Genomic DNA, 18,244 nt, shown 5'->3' on the forward strand with positions numbered 1-18,244 from the left:
CAAAATCCATGCCGGACCCGAACTGTACAAGTTCAGTTCGCCCAACACTAGTCATGAATACCAAACAACTCAGAGCCAAATAATTGGGGCTTGTTCAGATAATTTGTTTTTTTTTCTCTACGTGTCTTATTTCTATGCTCAAATGAAGCAAAAAGCATTGCGTAATTTGGAAGCTATTTAATCTGAACAATTTAACATAATCTATATAGAGGTGCATTTAAATTAGTTCCATGTATTATTGTCTTCTGCACATTAAAAAAAATGCCTGATGATAGTACAGTACAATATGGAGAGGAATACTATGTTCAAATTATTTGCAGACATCATGGAAAAATGAGGAGATAAAGCAGAAACTCACACTAAAATACCAACCTCTCCAGAGTTTATCAGTCTCTGTGAGCCATCTGGAAATGTTTCAATTACTTCAGCAAAACCAAGGCCCAATTTTTTAGCAACTTCAGCATCATTTGGGCTAATGCAAGGTATTCCTGGAAAGAAAAATGTATCATAAAAACTAATTTTCATAATGATTTCCACTTTTTCTATTAAGAGTTTATCTAATGATAGTAACTGAGCCAAGGTGGCACAGTGGGTAGAGTACAGTACTCAGGCCACTAAAACTGACTGCTAGATCTGCAGATCAGCGGTTCAAATCTCATCACTGGCTCAAGGTTGACTCAGCCTTCCATCCTTTAGAGGTGGGTAAAATGAGGACCCAGATTGTGGGGGCAATATGCTGGCTCTGTTAAAAAGTGCTATTGTAACATGTTGTAAGCCGCCCTGAGTCTAAGGAGAAGGGTGGCAATAAAAAAAAATCAATCAATCAATCAATAAAACAAACTGTATGCCCCAGGGACTATTATTCCGCTGAAATCATGATTTTCTATTTCTTAAGCCTTCAATCTCCAAATTTACCTTCTTTAAACTAAGGATTTTTGTATAAACATAACTTTACAAGAATCAAATCAATATATATTGTTACATAAAATTATTTGTCTTGTTATCTACATTGTACTTTTCAAGATTACTTTTATAAATAACTCAGGGTGGCAAATATATCTAATAGTCCTTCCTTCTGTTTTTTCCACAATAACCCAATTCCATGAAAGGGACTGGGTTTAGAAAGAATGACTGGCTAAAGTCACCAGCTGACTTTGGCAGAGTAAAACTAATGAACTTCTGCTATCTTCAAAATCTAAATGTGTTAACCATAATAATAACTATGTCAAATAAATATTTATTTTTCTTTCAAGTGGTGTCTCTTGAAACCAAGTATAGATAGTTTTAATGTAAATAAAACTGAAGTAAAAGTAACAGTGATTACCTATATTACTAACCTATTTTAAAATCAAGGCAGCCTTCAAACTCTGATTTTGCTGAGATGACTACAGGAATTTCCTGGTTGGTGAGTAAATTCATAGCAGTCACTGAGGTAAGAGAGTCTGTAAAATGTACAGTTTATAGGGATTGAAGCATTATTTCAGATGGTATATTATTCCATTAATATCTAAGATAAATAAATTATGCAATAGGAATTGAAGAATGTCAGAAGTAGAAGAAAGTGGTGGACATGTAAAAAAAAAAAGTAAAAACACCAGAAATAATGTATATACAGTGGACAATGCAGAAAATATTAAATATTAAAATGAAATAACCCTTTTTATTAGGAATAATTTCAAAATAAACCAAGAAATACCATGTTTCCCTGAAAATAAGACCCTGTCTTATATTTTTGCCACCCAAAAAGACACCAGATCTTATTTCAGGGGGGATGTCTTCCTCGGACTCATCTCACTTGTGCGTGTCACCCCTGGCCTCCTTTTCAGTGTCAGAAGCCTTCAGGAACTTCTTCAGTACCAGCAAGGCTTTCCTGAAGGCCTCTGCAGCTGATAATTGAGCCCTGGATTGATTTGGAGCTCTGTTATCGGATGTAGAGGCCTTCAGGAAAGCCTTACCCCTCCCGCCTTCCGCAAGATGTTGAAGACCTATCTATGTCGCCAGGCATGGGGGGAATAACTATCTCTTCCCCCACCCCCACCTTTTTCCTGACTGTAATATATGAGAATGGTGTGCAATATGATTACTTTTAATATCTATGGGTTTTAAATCTCATTTTTTTAACTTTATTGGATTTGTATTCTATGTATTGTATTGTTGTTGTTGTGAGCCGCCCCGAGTCTTCGAAGAGGGGCAGTATACAAATCTAATAAATCTTAAATCTTAATCTTAAATCTTACTGGCCTTGCTGGCTGCAGAAGAAATGGACTGGCAAGGCAGGGGTCGGGGTATACAAGGGCTTTGGCACAGGTAAATAGTAGGGCAAGTCCACTGGCTCTATCCCCACCATACCTTAATTTTTACCTTTGCACCCTGGAGTGGGTGGGGTGTTAATATTGGGTTTATGTGTAAAAATCAAGCTAGGACTTACTTTTGGTGTAGATTGTATTTTGGGGAAAACATGGTATCATAATTGAATGAGATAAATGTTTACAGGAACAAGAATAAATTATGCTCACTATTGAAAAAAGAAACATTTCTGACAATATCTGATTGGGAATTCTTGGAAACTTGGCAAACACATAGCAATGACAAAACTAACAACAATAATATAAATTTATCTAAATGTAAGAAGAACCATTCCATGTATAAAAATGCAGCATGGCAAATTTAATAATTTACAGACTATCTCAAAGGGGTGGGACTTTTTTGAGAAAAAAGAAAATGTTTCATTTCTCACCCAAGAATCGTTATCAGCTACTCATCAGGAAAAACAGTTCAAAGCACCTTTGAGACAAATATGACCTGAATGACTGAGAATCTCCACAGACAAAACTACAAATTGGTTTTCAGGGGATCTAAACTCATGTAAATATAGGAAACTAGCAGATACATAAAAGAAAGCAAGTTGAAAACTTAACAACTTTTTTTTTAGTTTTTAATATTTGTTTTTGCCTTTTTCAGTATTTCAAATTTGCTAATTATTTTTGTTTTATTCTTGGCTTTCTGGCTAAGATCAAGTGTAGTATTTGTTCATCAGTTTATGAATATGTATCTAAAAACATATACCATGCTTACACATACATACATGCATACATGCATACATACATACATACATACATACATACATACATACATACATATATTTGTTTTTGTAGATTTTCACGGGTACAGGTATGAAGGTCTTGGCATATTCGGGTTTCTTCCCATGTAGGATTTAGAGATTTCTGGCAACGTTTCGACGAGGTCCCACTCGTCATCTTCAGGCTGGTGCTTCTGTCCTTGTTCTAGGGCACACCAGCCTGAAGATGACAAGTGGTACCTCGTCGAAACGTCGCCAGAAATCTCTAAATCCTACACGGGAAGAAACCCGAATACGCCAAGACCTTCATCACAATCACATTCACCATCATCAGGCTGATATTCAAAGATATTCAAATATTCAAAGCAGCACGAAGCTAACAACTTCAGCCTGATGATGGTGAATGTGATTTCACCGAAACGTCACATAGACACTCAAAATATTACATGGGGTAAAACCTGAACTTAGAACAATCTACATACATATACCCTGTTTCCCCGAAAATAAGTTACCCCCAAAAGTAAGACATAAGAGAGGTTTTGTAGAATTGCCTTATATAAGGCATCCCCCAAAAGTAAGACGTAGGAGACATTTCGTTTTGCCGCATTCCCGAACAGAAGATATATAACATATATTTGAAGAAAGTATAATTGTTGTACATGGAAATAATGGTACGTAGTAGTAAGAAATTCTTGATAGGATTCAGTTTGTCTGGTTATGCTGGTTTGTGATGACAACTACTGTACAGTAAATAATAAATGTTTTTTTTTGTTCAGCAATAAATGTGAATTGTTCTTCATTGAAAAAAAATAAGACATCCCCTGAAAATGAGACATAGCACATCTTTGGGGGCAAAAATTAATAGACGCTGTCTTATTTTCAGAGAAACAGGGTACCTGTGAAAATCTACAAAAACAAACAAATATATATATTCATACATACATATATATATACACCCAGAAACCCAGAAATAATATGATGCAGTTTTTAATATTAAACCATTTATTTATTTATTTAATTTTTTGTCAAGTACATATTGGTAGTATACAAAGATATAACAATGTTTATATACATGATACTAGGAAGAGAGAAACATTAAGACAGGGGACGGTAGGCACACTGGTGCACTTATGAACACCCCTTACTAACCTCTTAGGAACCAGGAGAGGTCAACAGTGGATAGTCTAAGGTTAAAGTTTTGGGAGTTAGGTAATGATACTATTTAGCTTAAGATCAAAACTCTTATAACAAATGCTTTGATGTATGCCCTTTCTCACTCATTCCTAATGTTATATTTAATTTTTAAGAAAAGATTAAATAATCATGACATTAACTCTGAAACTGTAGACTTCCAGTTTGGCCTCATGGTGATATGGTTGAGGGAAAGTGGGGCTGTTTTCTGCAACCAATTTCATCCTGCCAGAGGCCCCTCCCTAAGGGGGTGAAAATAACTCTGTGGAGATGATGACAAAGTTAGAAATCCTGTAGATCACGAGCAGACACCCATTTGACCCAGCTCCGGCCACATGCCTGCTCTCTTGCGCTACAGGAGAGATGCCTGCGACGCAGAAGAGCACAGAGCAGGCCACATGGCCAGAGCTTGGGGCCACCCAATCTGCTCCCCACACCATGCTCCTGGTGTGGCGGCATCCCTGTAGGAGGTCACACGCAAGATAAGGGCCAGGTGAGCTGCTCGCTGTGCAGTGCGGTGGATGGTGTCATGGCAGAGCAGGTGGTGGGGGAGAACTGCTACGAGATGTGGGGGTCCAATGCCGGCAAGCGTGGCAAAACGCGGTGGATGGTGCCATGGTAGAGCGGGTGGTGGTGGGAGTCATGAGAAGCACAGGGGGTCAACGGCGGCAAGCGTGGCAAAAGGTGGGTGGTGGCATGGCAGAACAGGTGGTAGGAGGAGCCGCCATGAGAGGTGTGGGGGGAAATGGTGGCGAGTGAGGCAAAAAGCGGTGAGTGGCAGAGCGGGCAGTTGGGGTGAGCCGCTGTGAGAGGCGTGGGGAGATGAATGGAGGCAAGCAGAGGGAAAGGTGGAGGATGGTGGTGAGCAGCTACTTACCTTACTTTTGCCTATTTCTGGGTTTTTTTGCTTCTGCGCATGCCAGCGTAACTCCAGCGGATGGTTACCACGTGCACAGAAATCTGGCAACACAATATCCGTGGATCTATGGAAGAAAGTGTTGACCTTGGGCAGGAATGTCGGGTCTGGTCTTAAAACAACCCGATTCTGTTGGAAGAGACAAAGATCCGGCCTTACCGAAAGAGCCGCCAAATCAGATACTCTTCTGGCCGATGTAATGGCCACCAGAAAGTCAGTCTTAAAGGATAAGAGTTGCAGGGAAACACTGCGGAGAGGCTCAAATGGAGGCGACGTTAGGGTATCCAGAACAAATGAAAGATCCCATGATGGGAACCTGTGTACCGTCTGAGGCCGTATGTTAGCTGCTCCTTTGAGAAAATCCCTCACCCATGGGTGATGGGAGATTGTTCTCCCCTCCTCCAGCTTAATGAGGGTGGAAATCGCCGCCACCTGTCGGCGCAGGGTGTTAGGGGCGAGACCCCTGTCTAGCCTGGTCTGTAGGAAGGATAGAACTTGTCCTACCGATGCTGATTGTGGATCTGTTCCAGTGGCCACACAGAATCTGTTGAAAGCTGCCCAGGTGGACTGATAAATCCTTGTCGTTGAAGGCCTCCGGGCCACTTGTATAGTAGAAATCACCGCCTGAGGAAGCGCTGCTGCTCTCAATCTGTCCCCCTCAAGCGCCACGCGGCAAGCTTCCACCACTGGGGATCTGGGTGGTAGACTGATCCCTGGGTTAGTGAGACAAGGTTGATCGGGAGCCGCCATGGTGGTGTGATTGACAGGTCCATTAACTCCGCAAACCATGGGCGGCGTGGCCAATAAGGGGCGATGAATATCACCTCGGCCCTTTCTGTGATTATCTTGGCCACTGCTCGGTGGATGAGACACACCGGCGGGAACACATACAATAGGCCCATTGGCCACGTGCTCCTGAGGGCATTGGTCCGCTCGGCACCCGGACAAGGGAAACGAGTGAAAAAGCGACGCAGGTGTGTGTTTTCTGCTGTGGCAAATAAGTCCACCAGCGGAGTCCCATATCTCCGTGCCACCGCCTGAAATGCCTGATCCCCCAAACGCCATTCGGCCGGTTGGAGGGTGGACCTGCTGAGATAATCCGCTTGCACATTGTCTACCTCGGAGATATGCTCTGCCCTGATTGAAAGCAAGTATGTCTCTGCCCATGAGAATAGAATGTTGGTCTCTCGCATTAGTCTGGCTGACCTCGTCCCTCCCTGATGATTCAAGTGGGATTGAGTCGCCACGTTGTCGGTGAGAATTAACACATGAGTGTCCTGACACTCCTCGAGGAATGCCTGAAGAGCCAGAAATACCGCTCTCAATTCTAACAGGTTGATATGGTTGTCTTGTAGGTCTGCTGCCGTCCACACCCCCTGAGCCATTTGAGTCTCTGAGTGAGCGTCCCAGCCTCTGAGGCTCGCATCCGTGGTAATAACCACCTCCCTCTGTCTTAGGAAGGGGGAGCCTCGAAGAAGCATGGGCGAGCGCCACCATGGGAGTGATTTCTTGACACTCCCTGGGATTGAAACTAGGCGGTGAGAGTGGCTTGAGCGACTCCGCTGGTACGGGAGGAGGAACCACTGCGGGGGGCCTGGTGTGGAATCTGGCCCAAGGGACGATATCTATGCACGAGACGAATGACCCTAGTATCTGAGACAACAAGGCTAAGGTCACGCGCTGCTGATGGTAAAGAAAGCTTACCATGTCCCGAATCTTCGTCTTGCGTTCGTCGGAGAGGAAAACCTCGCCTACTTGAGAGTCTATCACCGCCCCCAAATGTTGAAGGCGGGTCGTGAGAGTCAGATGACTCTTTGGAAAGTTGACTGTAAATCCGTGGTCCTCCAAGGTCTGAATAGTCAACTCCAGGTCCGTTCGAGCTCTCTCTGGGGTCCTGGACAGGATAATAATATCATCCAGGTACGCCATGAGGCGCACCGACCTGGATCTTAGTGACGCTGTCAGGATGTCCAGAAGTTTCGTGAACGTCCTGGGCGCCGATGACAACCCGAACGGCATAGCCCGGTACTGGTAATGGCGCTCGTTGACACAGAACCTGAGGAATTGCCGATATTCTGTGTGCACAGGTACATGCAGGTAGGCCTCTTTCAAGTCGATGGAGGTCATGTAATCTCCCCTCCTGATGCAAGAAAGTATCGTACGGAGTGAGTGCATTTTGAACCGTACATACCGTACGTAGACATTCAGCTGCCTCAGGTTTAGAATAAGCCTGCATCCCCCCGAAGTCTTGGGTACCACGAACACCACTGAGTAGTACCCCTGCCCTCTCTGGTCCAAAGGAACCGGCTCTATGGCCCCTATGGCTTCCAGATGCAGGATCTCCTGTTGTAGGAGCAGTCTCTTTTGGGGGCATGCAATCCAAGGACATTGAACAAAACGTTGGCGTGGCAAGCAGAGGAAATTGAGCTTGAGGCCCCGACAAACCGTGCTGATGGCCCAAGAGTCTGTGGTTGAGTCTTCCCAAACGGAAGAGAATGCCTGAAGGCGGCCTCCGATAGGAATCCCCGTGGCGCAGTCACTTTTGACCACGGAATCCCTTCTGGCCCGCATTGCCAAAGGGCTTTCTGGCTTGTTGATATTGCCGCCTTCGGTTACCGTAGCCGCCTCTGTTGCTCCTGAACGTATTCTGATGGAATCCTCCTGAATACGGTCTTGGGTTTTGTGTGCCCGCCGTAGCAGGCTCTTGACGAAAGGGCTGCCGGCGGTAAAATGGTGTCTGGCGACGATCTGCTCGTTTGGCCGATTTAGGCAGCACCTTCTTCTTGTCCTTATCCTCTATAAGGACTTTATCCAAGGCTTGACCGAAGAGTTCGGAGCCATGGAAAGGAGCCGAAGCAAGCCGCCACTTAGATTTTGCGTCAGCTTGCCAGGAACGCAACCAGAGTAGCCTCCTGGAGGACAGTGTGGCCGCCATTGCCCGTGAAGCAAATTTGGTTGCAGTTAGGGTAGCATCCGCCGAGAACTCAGAGGCCAAGAGAAGCTTGCCTATATCCTGCCGAAGGCGCCCCTCCTCTGGTCCTACTCTGGTCTGCATCTCCTGCAACCAGAGAATACAAGCTCTATTGAAAAATGAAGTGGATAGCGAAGCCCTTAAGGCCCACGAAGCCATCTGATGGGTCTTCCTTATTAGTGTTTCGGCCCTTTTGTCGTCCGGCTTGAGGCCCTCTGCAAGTTCCGACGGGACCAACGCAGTTGAGACTAAGCTGGCCACCGGCTGGTCAATGGTCGGAAAGGCCAGCACGTCCTCAATCTCAGGGTCGAAAGTATACATTTTCCTGTCCAACATGGAGGGACCCTGGGCAGCCGCCGGTTGTTGCCACGGTCGCTTAATATTGTCCAAAAATATTTGCGATGATGGTATGTGGCATGACTCCGGCTGGGGTTCTGTAAATAGGCGCACTGCTGGTTGAGCGCCAGTTGCAGTTTCTGCCGGCTTAGACGCTGCAGACAATGCGGCCACCTGCTTCGCCTTCCTCAAAAGGACATCGAATAATGCTGGTTTGAAGAGCATCGCCGAGGCGGGTTGATCTGGAGGAGGCCCCTCATCCTCTGACAGCTCACACTCACGATCTGACTCCCCTTCCTCTTCTTCCATTTCAGGATCAAGTGGGAAAGAGGGAGCTGGTGGAGCTGACTAGAGATCCCGTCTGGGCGGCCTTGTTTGCTGCATCACTGGTTTCTGGGGCCCCACAGCCATGCCTTGGGTATAGGCACAAGTCAGCATCTCCTGTAAGGCAGGTGGCATAGACTGCCAGGTTTCATTAACCCTGAGGCCTGCTGCCGATGGGGTAAAAGTTGCAGATGGCAAGGTTGTATATGCTGGTTGAGGCGGTTGGTATAGGTAGCCTCCAGCCCCCCATGCATTTGACTGTGGTAGCAGGAACTCCTGCCTAGGGGGTGCTTCACTAGGCTGGCTCGTAGGCTGTCTGCCTGGGGACAGCTCAATGCTGTGCACTGATGGCTCAGAACCCCTTTGTATGCCCGGGGAGCAACCAGGAAGCCATTGCTATAATGGGGGCAGCATTGGGGTTGTGGTCTGAGGAGGAGGTGAAGGAACCAGTGAGGCCTGCTTTTGGGCGGCCTCCAGCTGAGCCTCCAGAGCCTTAATCTTCCTCTCTGCTTCCCTCAATGATGAAGAAGAGGCTTTATTTTTGGGCTTGGAAGTCTGAGCCTTGGCAGTTGACTTCGGAACCTCCTCTTTCCCCGTTAAGGAATCAGTGCTGGCTGATTGATCTGCCATTTCACTAATAAATCTACTCACAAAGCCTGATAGAGCGCTCCAATCCTCCAAAAAAGCTCTGTCTCCGAGTAAAAACAGTGAAAAAATGGCACTGACAGAACAGTTAGTGGGCGTGTATGCCCTCCTGTCAAATTTGACAGTTCAAAATGGCGGCCGCTATGTTTTGGCGCGCAAAAACCGAGGTCGCGCCATTTTCAGTTTTACCGGGCTGCACCCCGACTCCTGAGGCAGCGTTAACAGGCTGCCTGTCTCACATCCCCTGCTGCTTTGCATCGCGGCTCCTTCCCTTGCCGGCGAAGCTGCAGGCTAAATCGCTTGTTAACGAGCCGCCAAACAGCTGACGGTCGGCTTTTGAAAGTGCCACCGCATTCGGCGGCTCCCCGCTCGGCGCGCAAGAGAAAAGCCTCGGAATACTTCCCTTTTCGGCTATAAGAGCACCAGCGGTGAGCTCCAATGAGTGAGGGAGGGGAGTGGGGTGCCTCTGGAGCAGCTGTACCTTCGCCCCTCCGAGCTCAGTGAGGTTTTGGCCACGGAGGCCAGGGACCTCAATCCTTCTCAACGGCCCTGGGGATAACCATTAGGCATGGTGGAGGGGTATGGCCACGGAGGTCAGGGACCCTGCCTATGGAGAGCCGTGTCTCTGGGCTGTGCCCTCGGAGGGCAGGGGCCCTGAGGCGGTAAATAGTTGCAGGCTATACCCACGGAGGGTAAACACCTGTCATCTCTGTCATCCTCTGCATCTATAGAGAGAAAACAAAAGGAAAAGACATTATTTTATTACAGAATAATTAATTTAAACACTATATTTAAACACTATAGTTCAGTGGAAAAAACTCTAGTCCCTATCACTACGACTGAGTTTTTTAGACTGAGCTATAAGGGGGTGACTACAGGGCGGAGCTAATTAATATTATAATTTAACTCAGTCCCTAACCAATCAGGCTGAAGTATCACCCATGTTGGACTCTCCGCAGCAGTGCATTGGAGAACATGAGAAAACACATCCAGAAAATCACATTGTCTGATTTGGAAGGTATTTATGGTGGAAAATAAGTACTTGGTCACCTACAAACAAGAAAGATTTCTGGGTCTCACAGACATGTAACCTCTTCTTTAAGAGGCTCCTCTGTCCTCCACTCATTACCTCTAGTAATGGCACTTGTTTGAACTTGTTATCAGTACAGCAGATACCTGTCCACAACCTCAAACAGTAACACTCCAAACTCCACTATGGTGAAGGCCAAAGAGCCAGAAAGACACCAGAAACAAAATTGTTGCCCTGCACCAGGCTGGGAAGAATGAAGCTGCAATAGGCAAGCAGTTTGGTGTGAAGAAATCAATTGGGGGAGCAATAATTAGAAAAAGGAAGACATACAAGACCACTGATAATCTCCTCAATCTGGGGCTCCATGCAAAATTTCACCTCGTGGGGTCAAAATGATAACAAGAGCGGTGAGTAAAAATCCCAGAACTAGACAGGGGGAATCCATTGAATGACCTACAGAAAGCTGGGATGAACGTAACAAAGGCTACCTTCAGTAACACACTAGGCCGCCAGGGACTCAGATCCTGCAGTGTCAGATGTGTCCTCCTGTTTAAGCCAGTATATGTCCGAGCCCATCTGAAGTTTGCTAGATAGCATTTGGATGATCCAGAAGAGTATTGGGAGAATGTCATATGGTCATATGAAACCAAAGTAGAACTGTTTGGTAGAAATACAACTCGTCATGTTTGGAGGAGAAAGAATGCTGAGTTGCATCCAAAGAACACCATACCTACTGTGAAGCATGGGGGTGGCAACATCATAGTTTGGGGCTATTTCTCTGCAAAGAGACCAGGAAGACTGATCCGTGTACATGAAAGAATGAATCGGGCCATGTATTGTAAAATTTGGAGTGCAAACCCCCTTCAACCAGCAAGGGCATTGTAGGTGAAAAATGGCTGGGTCTTTCAGCATGACAATGATTCCAAGCACACCACCAGGGCAACAAAGGAGTGGCTTTGTAAGAGGCATTTCAAGGTCCTGGAGTGGCCTAACCAGTCTCCAGATCTCAACCCTATAGAAAACTTTTGCAGTTGAAAGTCCATTTTGCCTAGCGATACACCCAAAACATCACTGCTCTAGAGGAGAGCTGTATGGAGGAATGGGCCAACGTACCAGCAACAATATATGCCAACCTTGTGAGGACCTACAGAAAATGTTTGACCTCTGTCATTGCCAACAAAGGATATATATATATAATGAAGCATTGAGATGAACTTTTGTTATTGACCAAATACTTATTTTCCACCATAATTTGCAAATAAATTCGTTACAAATCAGACAATGTGTTTTCTGGATGTGTTTTCTCATGTTGTCTCTCATAGTTGAGGTCTACCTATGATGTAAATTAGAGGCATCTCTCATCTTTTCAAATGGGAGAACTTGCACAATTGGTGTCTGACTAAATACTCCCCCCCACTGTACTAGGCGAACGGTATTTAACTCCCCCCCAGACTTCAATCACATTGATATTCTAGCACCTCCCATCAAAAATATATGTTCACCTTTATGATTATATTTAAATGAAAATATTACTTACCTCTTAGAATATTGTGATATTCATATATTGAGTTAGACTAGACATATAGTATATAGGGGGTGTTATTGGCTGTGGATTAAAAGTTCCAATAGCAACTCAACAAACTATAACGAAATCAATGAGGAGGGGTAATTTAACTATTGCATCCCCAGCTGTACAAAAATCTTCCTCAGCCTCTGATATTAACATCGCAGAGGGTAAAGAACAGACTCCTACCTTACAAACGCTACAGAACTCTCTGGATAAAATACAGGAGTTTATGATTAAACAATAGGAAGCTACAAATAAAACTCAAGAAACAATATTACAAAACCATTTAGAAACACAAAAGAAATTTGAGGAAGTATGTGAGAACTTTGTCAAAATTAATACTATAATAGAAGGAATCCAAAAGACAGTGGAAAATCATGAGACTAAGATTAAAAAGGTAGAAGAGACAGTGGAAGCTAATAAATTGAGATTAAATGAAAATGAGGAGGAGTTTAAAAGAGTAAACAAGGATTTGGAAATGGCAGTGGCCCAGCTCGAATTTGAAAAAGCTTCCTTTTATTTAAGGTTACAAAACGTCCCAGAAGAAAAGGGGGGAAATCTATTTGAGACAGTGGTTTATGGAGGAGTTGAAAATAGACGAAGAAGAACTAGGCAGACACATAGACGAGATTTATCGGGTGCAAACCAACTATGCCCGGAGGCATCAACTCCCCAGGGAGATTCATGTTAGATTCAGAAAGAAAACACTAAGGGACGAAATTTATAATACCAGAGGCATAGTAGCGTATAAAGGGAAAGATATTAAAGTATTAAAGCAGATCCCGATAAGAATTAGAGAGAAAAGGAGGGATTTTCATTATTTCACCACAAAGTTAATAAGAGAAGAAATACAGTTCAGGTGGCCGATACCCGAAGGGGTGATGGTCACCTGGAAGGGGAAAAAAATCTCTATAGAAACAGTAGATCAGGCAGATCAATTTATAGCAGAGCATCTAAAAACAGAAAGGGAAGGAAATATTGAACTAGAAAGAGCAAGTAGGGTGGAGGGAGATATCGAAGAAGAAACAATAACTAATTCTAAAAAAGGAGGAGAGGGGAAAATTGAAACCTACCGAGAATTAAGAAGCAGTAAAAGAACAAAATAGATAAGAACAGGATGGATAAGCAGATAATTATTCTCTGTGAATATTAACGGATTAAACTCATCAAAAAAAGAGGACAGGTATTTAGTAAATTAAAAAAGCAAAATGCGGATATCATATGTCTTCAAGAAGTACATATAAAAAGAAAAGATAAAACAATACTAGAAAAGCCTAAATTGGGGAAATTATTTACATCTTTAGCAGAGGAGAGGAAAAGAGGGATCGCAGTCTATATCAAAAATTGGTTAAATCCTAAAATAATAGAAAGAGACAAAGAAGGGAGGATACTTATTATAGAAATTGAAATAAAAAGGAAAAAAATAACATTAATTGTGACATATGCACCTAATAACGACCAAAAAGCCTTTTATAAAAAACTATGTCAAAAAATAATAAAACTTGAGAAAGAAAATATTTGTGTGGTTGGGGACTTTAATGCAATAGCAAATTTTGAGAAAGATTATAAGGGAATGGAAAGAAATAAAAAGAAAAAAGAATTGCCAGATGAATTTAAAGATATAATAGAGGAATTTAAACTGAAAGATATATGGAGGGAACTCCACAAAGATGAATATAAATATACTTACTACTCGAACCCACATAATTCATTGTCCAGAATAGATATGGTATGGACAGATATAGAACTCCAAAAAGAGATAATAGCGGCTGAAATTGAACCCAATCTTTGGGCGGATCATAATCAGATAAGTATTACAATTAAAGGAGATTATAGTAAGAGGTATAGATGGACAATGCACTTAAAAGAGACAAAGATGGCAGAATGCTATTCATTAAGGGGAAAATAAGTAACAAGCTAGTAACCTTAGCGGTAATTTATGCTCCCAATGTAAATGCAAAACAATTTATAATAAATGTAAAACGGAAATTAGATGAATTTGCGGAAGGCATTGTGATTTTAGCAGGAGACTTTAATCTGGAATTAACAGCAGGGAAGGGGGATAAGAAAAAATTACATCTAAATAAACTCAATATGATGGACCTTCATGAAAACGTGGTTAATAGAGACACTTTCTATTCTGCAAGACATAATAAATTTAGCTGTATAGATTATATGTTAATTAACAAAACAGATAAGGTAAAGTTTAAGAAAGCGGAAGTAAAATCTATCTGGCTGTCAGATCATGCTCCTCTGTTAGCTGTGATAGAGATAGAGGTTCGTAGCAAACAAAGAATTTGGAGGTATAACCCCATTGTCTCAGCAAATGAGGAGAGTAGAATTAAATTACAAAGGGAACTTAATGGATTTTTTTGTATTAATGCAACAGGTGAAGTTAAACAAACAATAGTTTGGGATACACATAAAGCAGTAATGAGGGGCAACTGCATTAGTACTGAAGCTTTTATTAGGAAATCCTGGGATGTTAAGAGGAATAATTTATTAAAAGAAATAGATTTAATCCAAGAAACTTTAAAAATTACAAGAAATAGAGAATGGAATTTATTATTATCATTTAAGAAAAAGAAACTGCAATTACTTGACGAAGAAAGATGGAACAAAATGAATATAACTATGAAACATAGAATTAGAGGTTGGAGTCATAAATCAATGAAGCAAATGGTACATTATTTGAAAAAAAAAAAGAGAAATCTTACATCTCTGCTTTAAAAGATAAGGATGGTGTAATAAAACGTAGTAATGTAGAAATGGAAAAAATAATGAGAGATTTCTATGGGGAACTATATAAAAAAGAGTATGTTGTTTCGCAAACCTCAGAGGTTAAAAAGCAATTAGAGGAAGAAGATGTCCAAGTGCTAAATGCAAAAATTACAAGTGAGGAGATATCTAGAGTTATTAAGGGATTGAAACCGGCCAAAGCCCCAGGTCCAGATGGTTTTACTGCTGAATATTATAAAGTATATATGAATGAATTATTACCGCATATGGAGAAATTGTTTAATAATGTATTGGAGACTTTTGAAACTCCAAAGACGTGGAAAATGTCAGAAATTATAATGGTCCCAAAACCAGATCGTGATTTTATGGATCCGAGCTCTTATCGCCCCATCAGCCTATTAAATCAAGATTATAAGATATTTATGAAAATATTGGCAAATAGGGTGGAGAATATACTACCAAAAATAATTGGAGAAGATCAATATGGATTTGTGAAAGGAAGGAAAATTTATGAACCAATAAGAAATGTGGTCAATGTTTTACACCATGCTACCAGTACCAAAAGAAAACTATGCATTTTAAAATTAGATGTCTATAAGGCTTTTGACAAAGTTAACCATGACTACCTATTTCAATTATGTAAAGATTTAAATATGGGAAACACATTTTGTAGAGTTATAGAAACAATATATAAGGATAATGTGGCTCAAATTAGAGTAAATGGCAATAGAACAGAAATGGTTAAAATTCAAAATGGAACTAAGCAGGGTTGCCCACTATCCCCAATGTTATTTGCATTAGCAATTGAGACCCTAGCAAACAAAATTAGAAATGATAAGGAATGGAGAGGCTATCAAATAGGGGAATTGGAATTGAAATTAAACTTATTTGCAGATGATGCTATAGTGATGTCTGAAACCCCAATTGAAATGATGAAAAGAATAATGATACTACTTCAGGAATTTAAAGATCAATCTGGACTGAAGGTTAATATAGACAAATCAGAGATAATATGTTTAAATACAGGCCCTAAAGAGCAAATCGAGATTCAAAAAACTTCAAGACTGAAACTAGATTGTAAAAAAATGAAATATTTGGGAATTTGGTTATTCAAGAATCCAATAAAAATAGCAACGGTCAATTATAACCTAATATGGAAAAAAATCCAGAAGCAGATTAAAAACTGGAAGGGTAAAAAGTTAGGAAGAATGGCTAAGATTAGGGCTCTTAAGATGATGATAATACCAAAAATGATGTATTTGTTTCAGGTTCTACCTGGTAGTTTTCCTGAGGCAAAATTAAAAGAATGGGATAATAGACTAAATTTTTGGATTGAAGGAGATAAAAAACCCAGAATAAGGAAACACTGGCAGATTGCACAAGAGAAAGAGGGCGGGTGGGGCAGCCCAAGTCTATTATTATATAGAAATGCATTTCAAATGGAAAGGTTAATGGAGCTACAGTTATGGGGGGGAAAAGAAATGGGTACGAATAGAAAAAGAAATTAATAATATAAACAATAAAGAACTACTATTTAAAAATTGGAGTAGAATTGAAACCAGTACCTTAAGTGATCCTTTTAAAGCATGTTTAGAAATATGGCTTAAATGGCAGAGGACAAGTGGAATAAAGGTATCCAGGCTATCAACGTTATATGTATTGAATATAGGGGATGACGTTAATCTAAGTAGAATTATTAAAATATTAAATAGTAAAGGAATAACGAGAATTGAGCAATTATATGAGAAAGATGGAAGAGTTAGTAGAACTAGATTGGAATGGTGGATTGGTAAACAGAAATGGTTGCAGATTAATGCAATATGTATATACTTAAACAAAAGTGAGAATAAAGAAGCCTTCTTACGGGAAGAAAATAGTGTAGAAAAAATAATAAGTGAAAAGATAAATGAAAGTAAAGCACAAGCCGGTAGTATATATAGAATGCTATTACAAATGGAAGAAGAAGTAACAAAAAGTTTAACAAGATGTTGGCAGGATGATTTACAAATAGATGAAAGAGAAATGAAAGAAATAATAGAAAATATATATAAGATTAAAAATACGAGAGTTAGAGAGATGAGAAGAAAAATCTTACATAAATGGTACTATACACCTGCACAAATTGCACACTTCCAGGGGAAAGAGAAGGGCATATGTTGGCACGGATGCCAGAAAAAAGGAATTTTTATGCATATGATCTGGGAGTGTGCAGAAATTCAGAAATTCTGGAATGTAATCCAGAATGAAATTAATAAAATGTTAAACATTAACTGGATTATTACAAAAGAAATAGCAATTTTAATCAAATATAGAGAATTAAGAGAATTTAAGGAAATTAAAACCGCAGCACTGGAAAGTGCTCAAGCGGTGATGGTATTAGGATGGAAAGATTCTACAAAATGGACCTTACAAAATTGGTACTGGTATATGGTGGATCACATACATTTTGAAATTATGGAAATAAGATTAAATAATTTTGATAAGAATAAATTGGAGAAGCTGATGGTGCGATGGAACAAGGTAAAAGACTATATGTTAAGTAGAATCTGTGATGTAAATATGAAAAATAAATTGCAATCACTCTTTTAGTAATACTAGAACAAGATAGAGCCATGGAATAATAGATAAACAATTAAATTTTGTTTTGAATCCTCTTGTATGGGTGGTGGGGGTGATGGGGGTGTGTGTTGTTGTTAGGTGATGGGCACATGCACTGTGCACTGTTATATGTCTGTTCTATGTAAACTATTATAAAAAACCAATAAAAATTTATTATAAAAAAAAAAGATGGACAATGGACACTAAAATAATAGAAGACAATCAATATAAACAATACATAGATAAAGAACTAAATTTCTTTCTAGAAAAAAATTGGAATAATGATACATCAATCCAAAACATTTGGGACATGACAAAGGCATTTATAAGAGGTCTAACAATAGCATACATAAGTAAAAGAAATAAAAATAAGAATAACCAAATGAAAGAAAATCAAAAGGAATTAGAAAAATTGGAAACTAAATTGATAAAAGACCCAGAAAATGTGGAAATAAAGGAAGAAAGGAAATTAATTAAACATAAAATTAATCTTTCAGTACAGGAGGAGATAACTTAAAAGATAAAATCAGCAAGACAAAATCAATTTGAATATGCAAATAAGCCAGGAAGATGGTTGTCATATATATTAAAAAAGGAAAAAGAAAAGAAATATATCCAGCAATTAGAGGACGAAATGGGAGAGAAACAAGTTGAAATAGAAGGGGGGAAAAGATAATTAAAAATGATTTTCAAGGTCTATACAAAAAAGACGAGATAGGAGAAGAAGATATAGAACTATATTTAAAGGAGTCCGAACTACCACAGATGTCTGAAATTAATATAGACAGAATGGAAAAAGATATTTCAATGATAGAGCTTGAGAGAGCAATTAAAAAACAAAATAGTAA

The 18,244-nt window shown here is 40.7% G+C and overlaps 1 protein-coding gene across 1 annotated transcript in view; it reads right to left on the minus strand.

Annotated features, from left to right (window-relative positions):
- LARS2 (leucyl-tRNA synthetase 2, mitochondrial) overlaps window positions 1-18,244 on the minus strand; it is a 359,496-nt gene that overhangs the window by 175,782 nt on the left and 165,470 nt on the right. Inside the window, exons 10-11 of the mRNA XM_070728261.1 lie at window positions 1,338-1,442; window positions 373-488 (exon numbers count right to left, since the gene is read on the minus strand). Of these exons, the coding sequence (XP_070584362.1) occupies window positions 373-488; window positions 1,338-1,442 (221 nt within the window). The remainder of the gene's footprint in view (window positions 1-372; window positions 489-1,337; window positions 1,443-18,244) is intronic.

This window comes from Erythrolamprus reginae, chromosome Z (assembly GCF_031021105.1).
Source record: "Erythrolamprus reginae isolate rEryReg1 chromosome Z, rEryReg1.hap1, whole genome shotgun sequence".
NCBI lineage: Eukaryota > Metazoa > Chordata > Lepidosauria > Squamata > Dipsadidae > Erythrolamprus > Erythrolamprus reginae.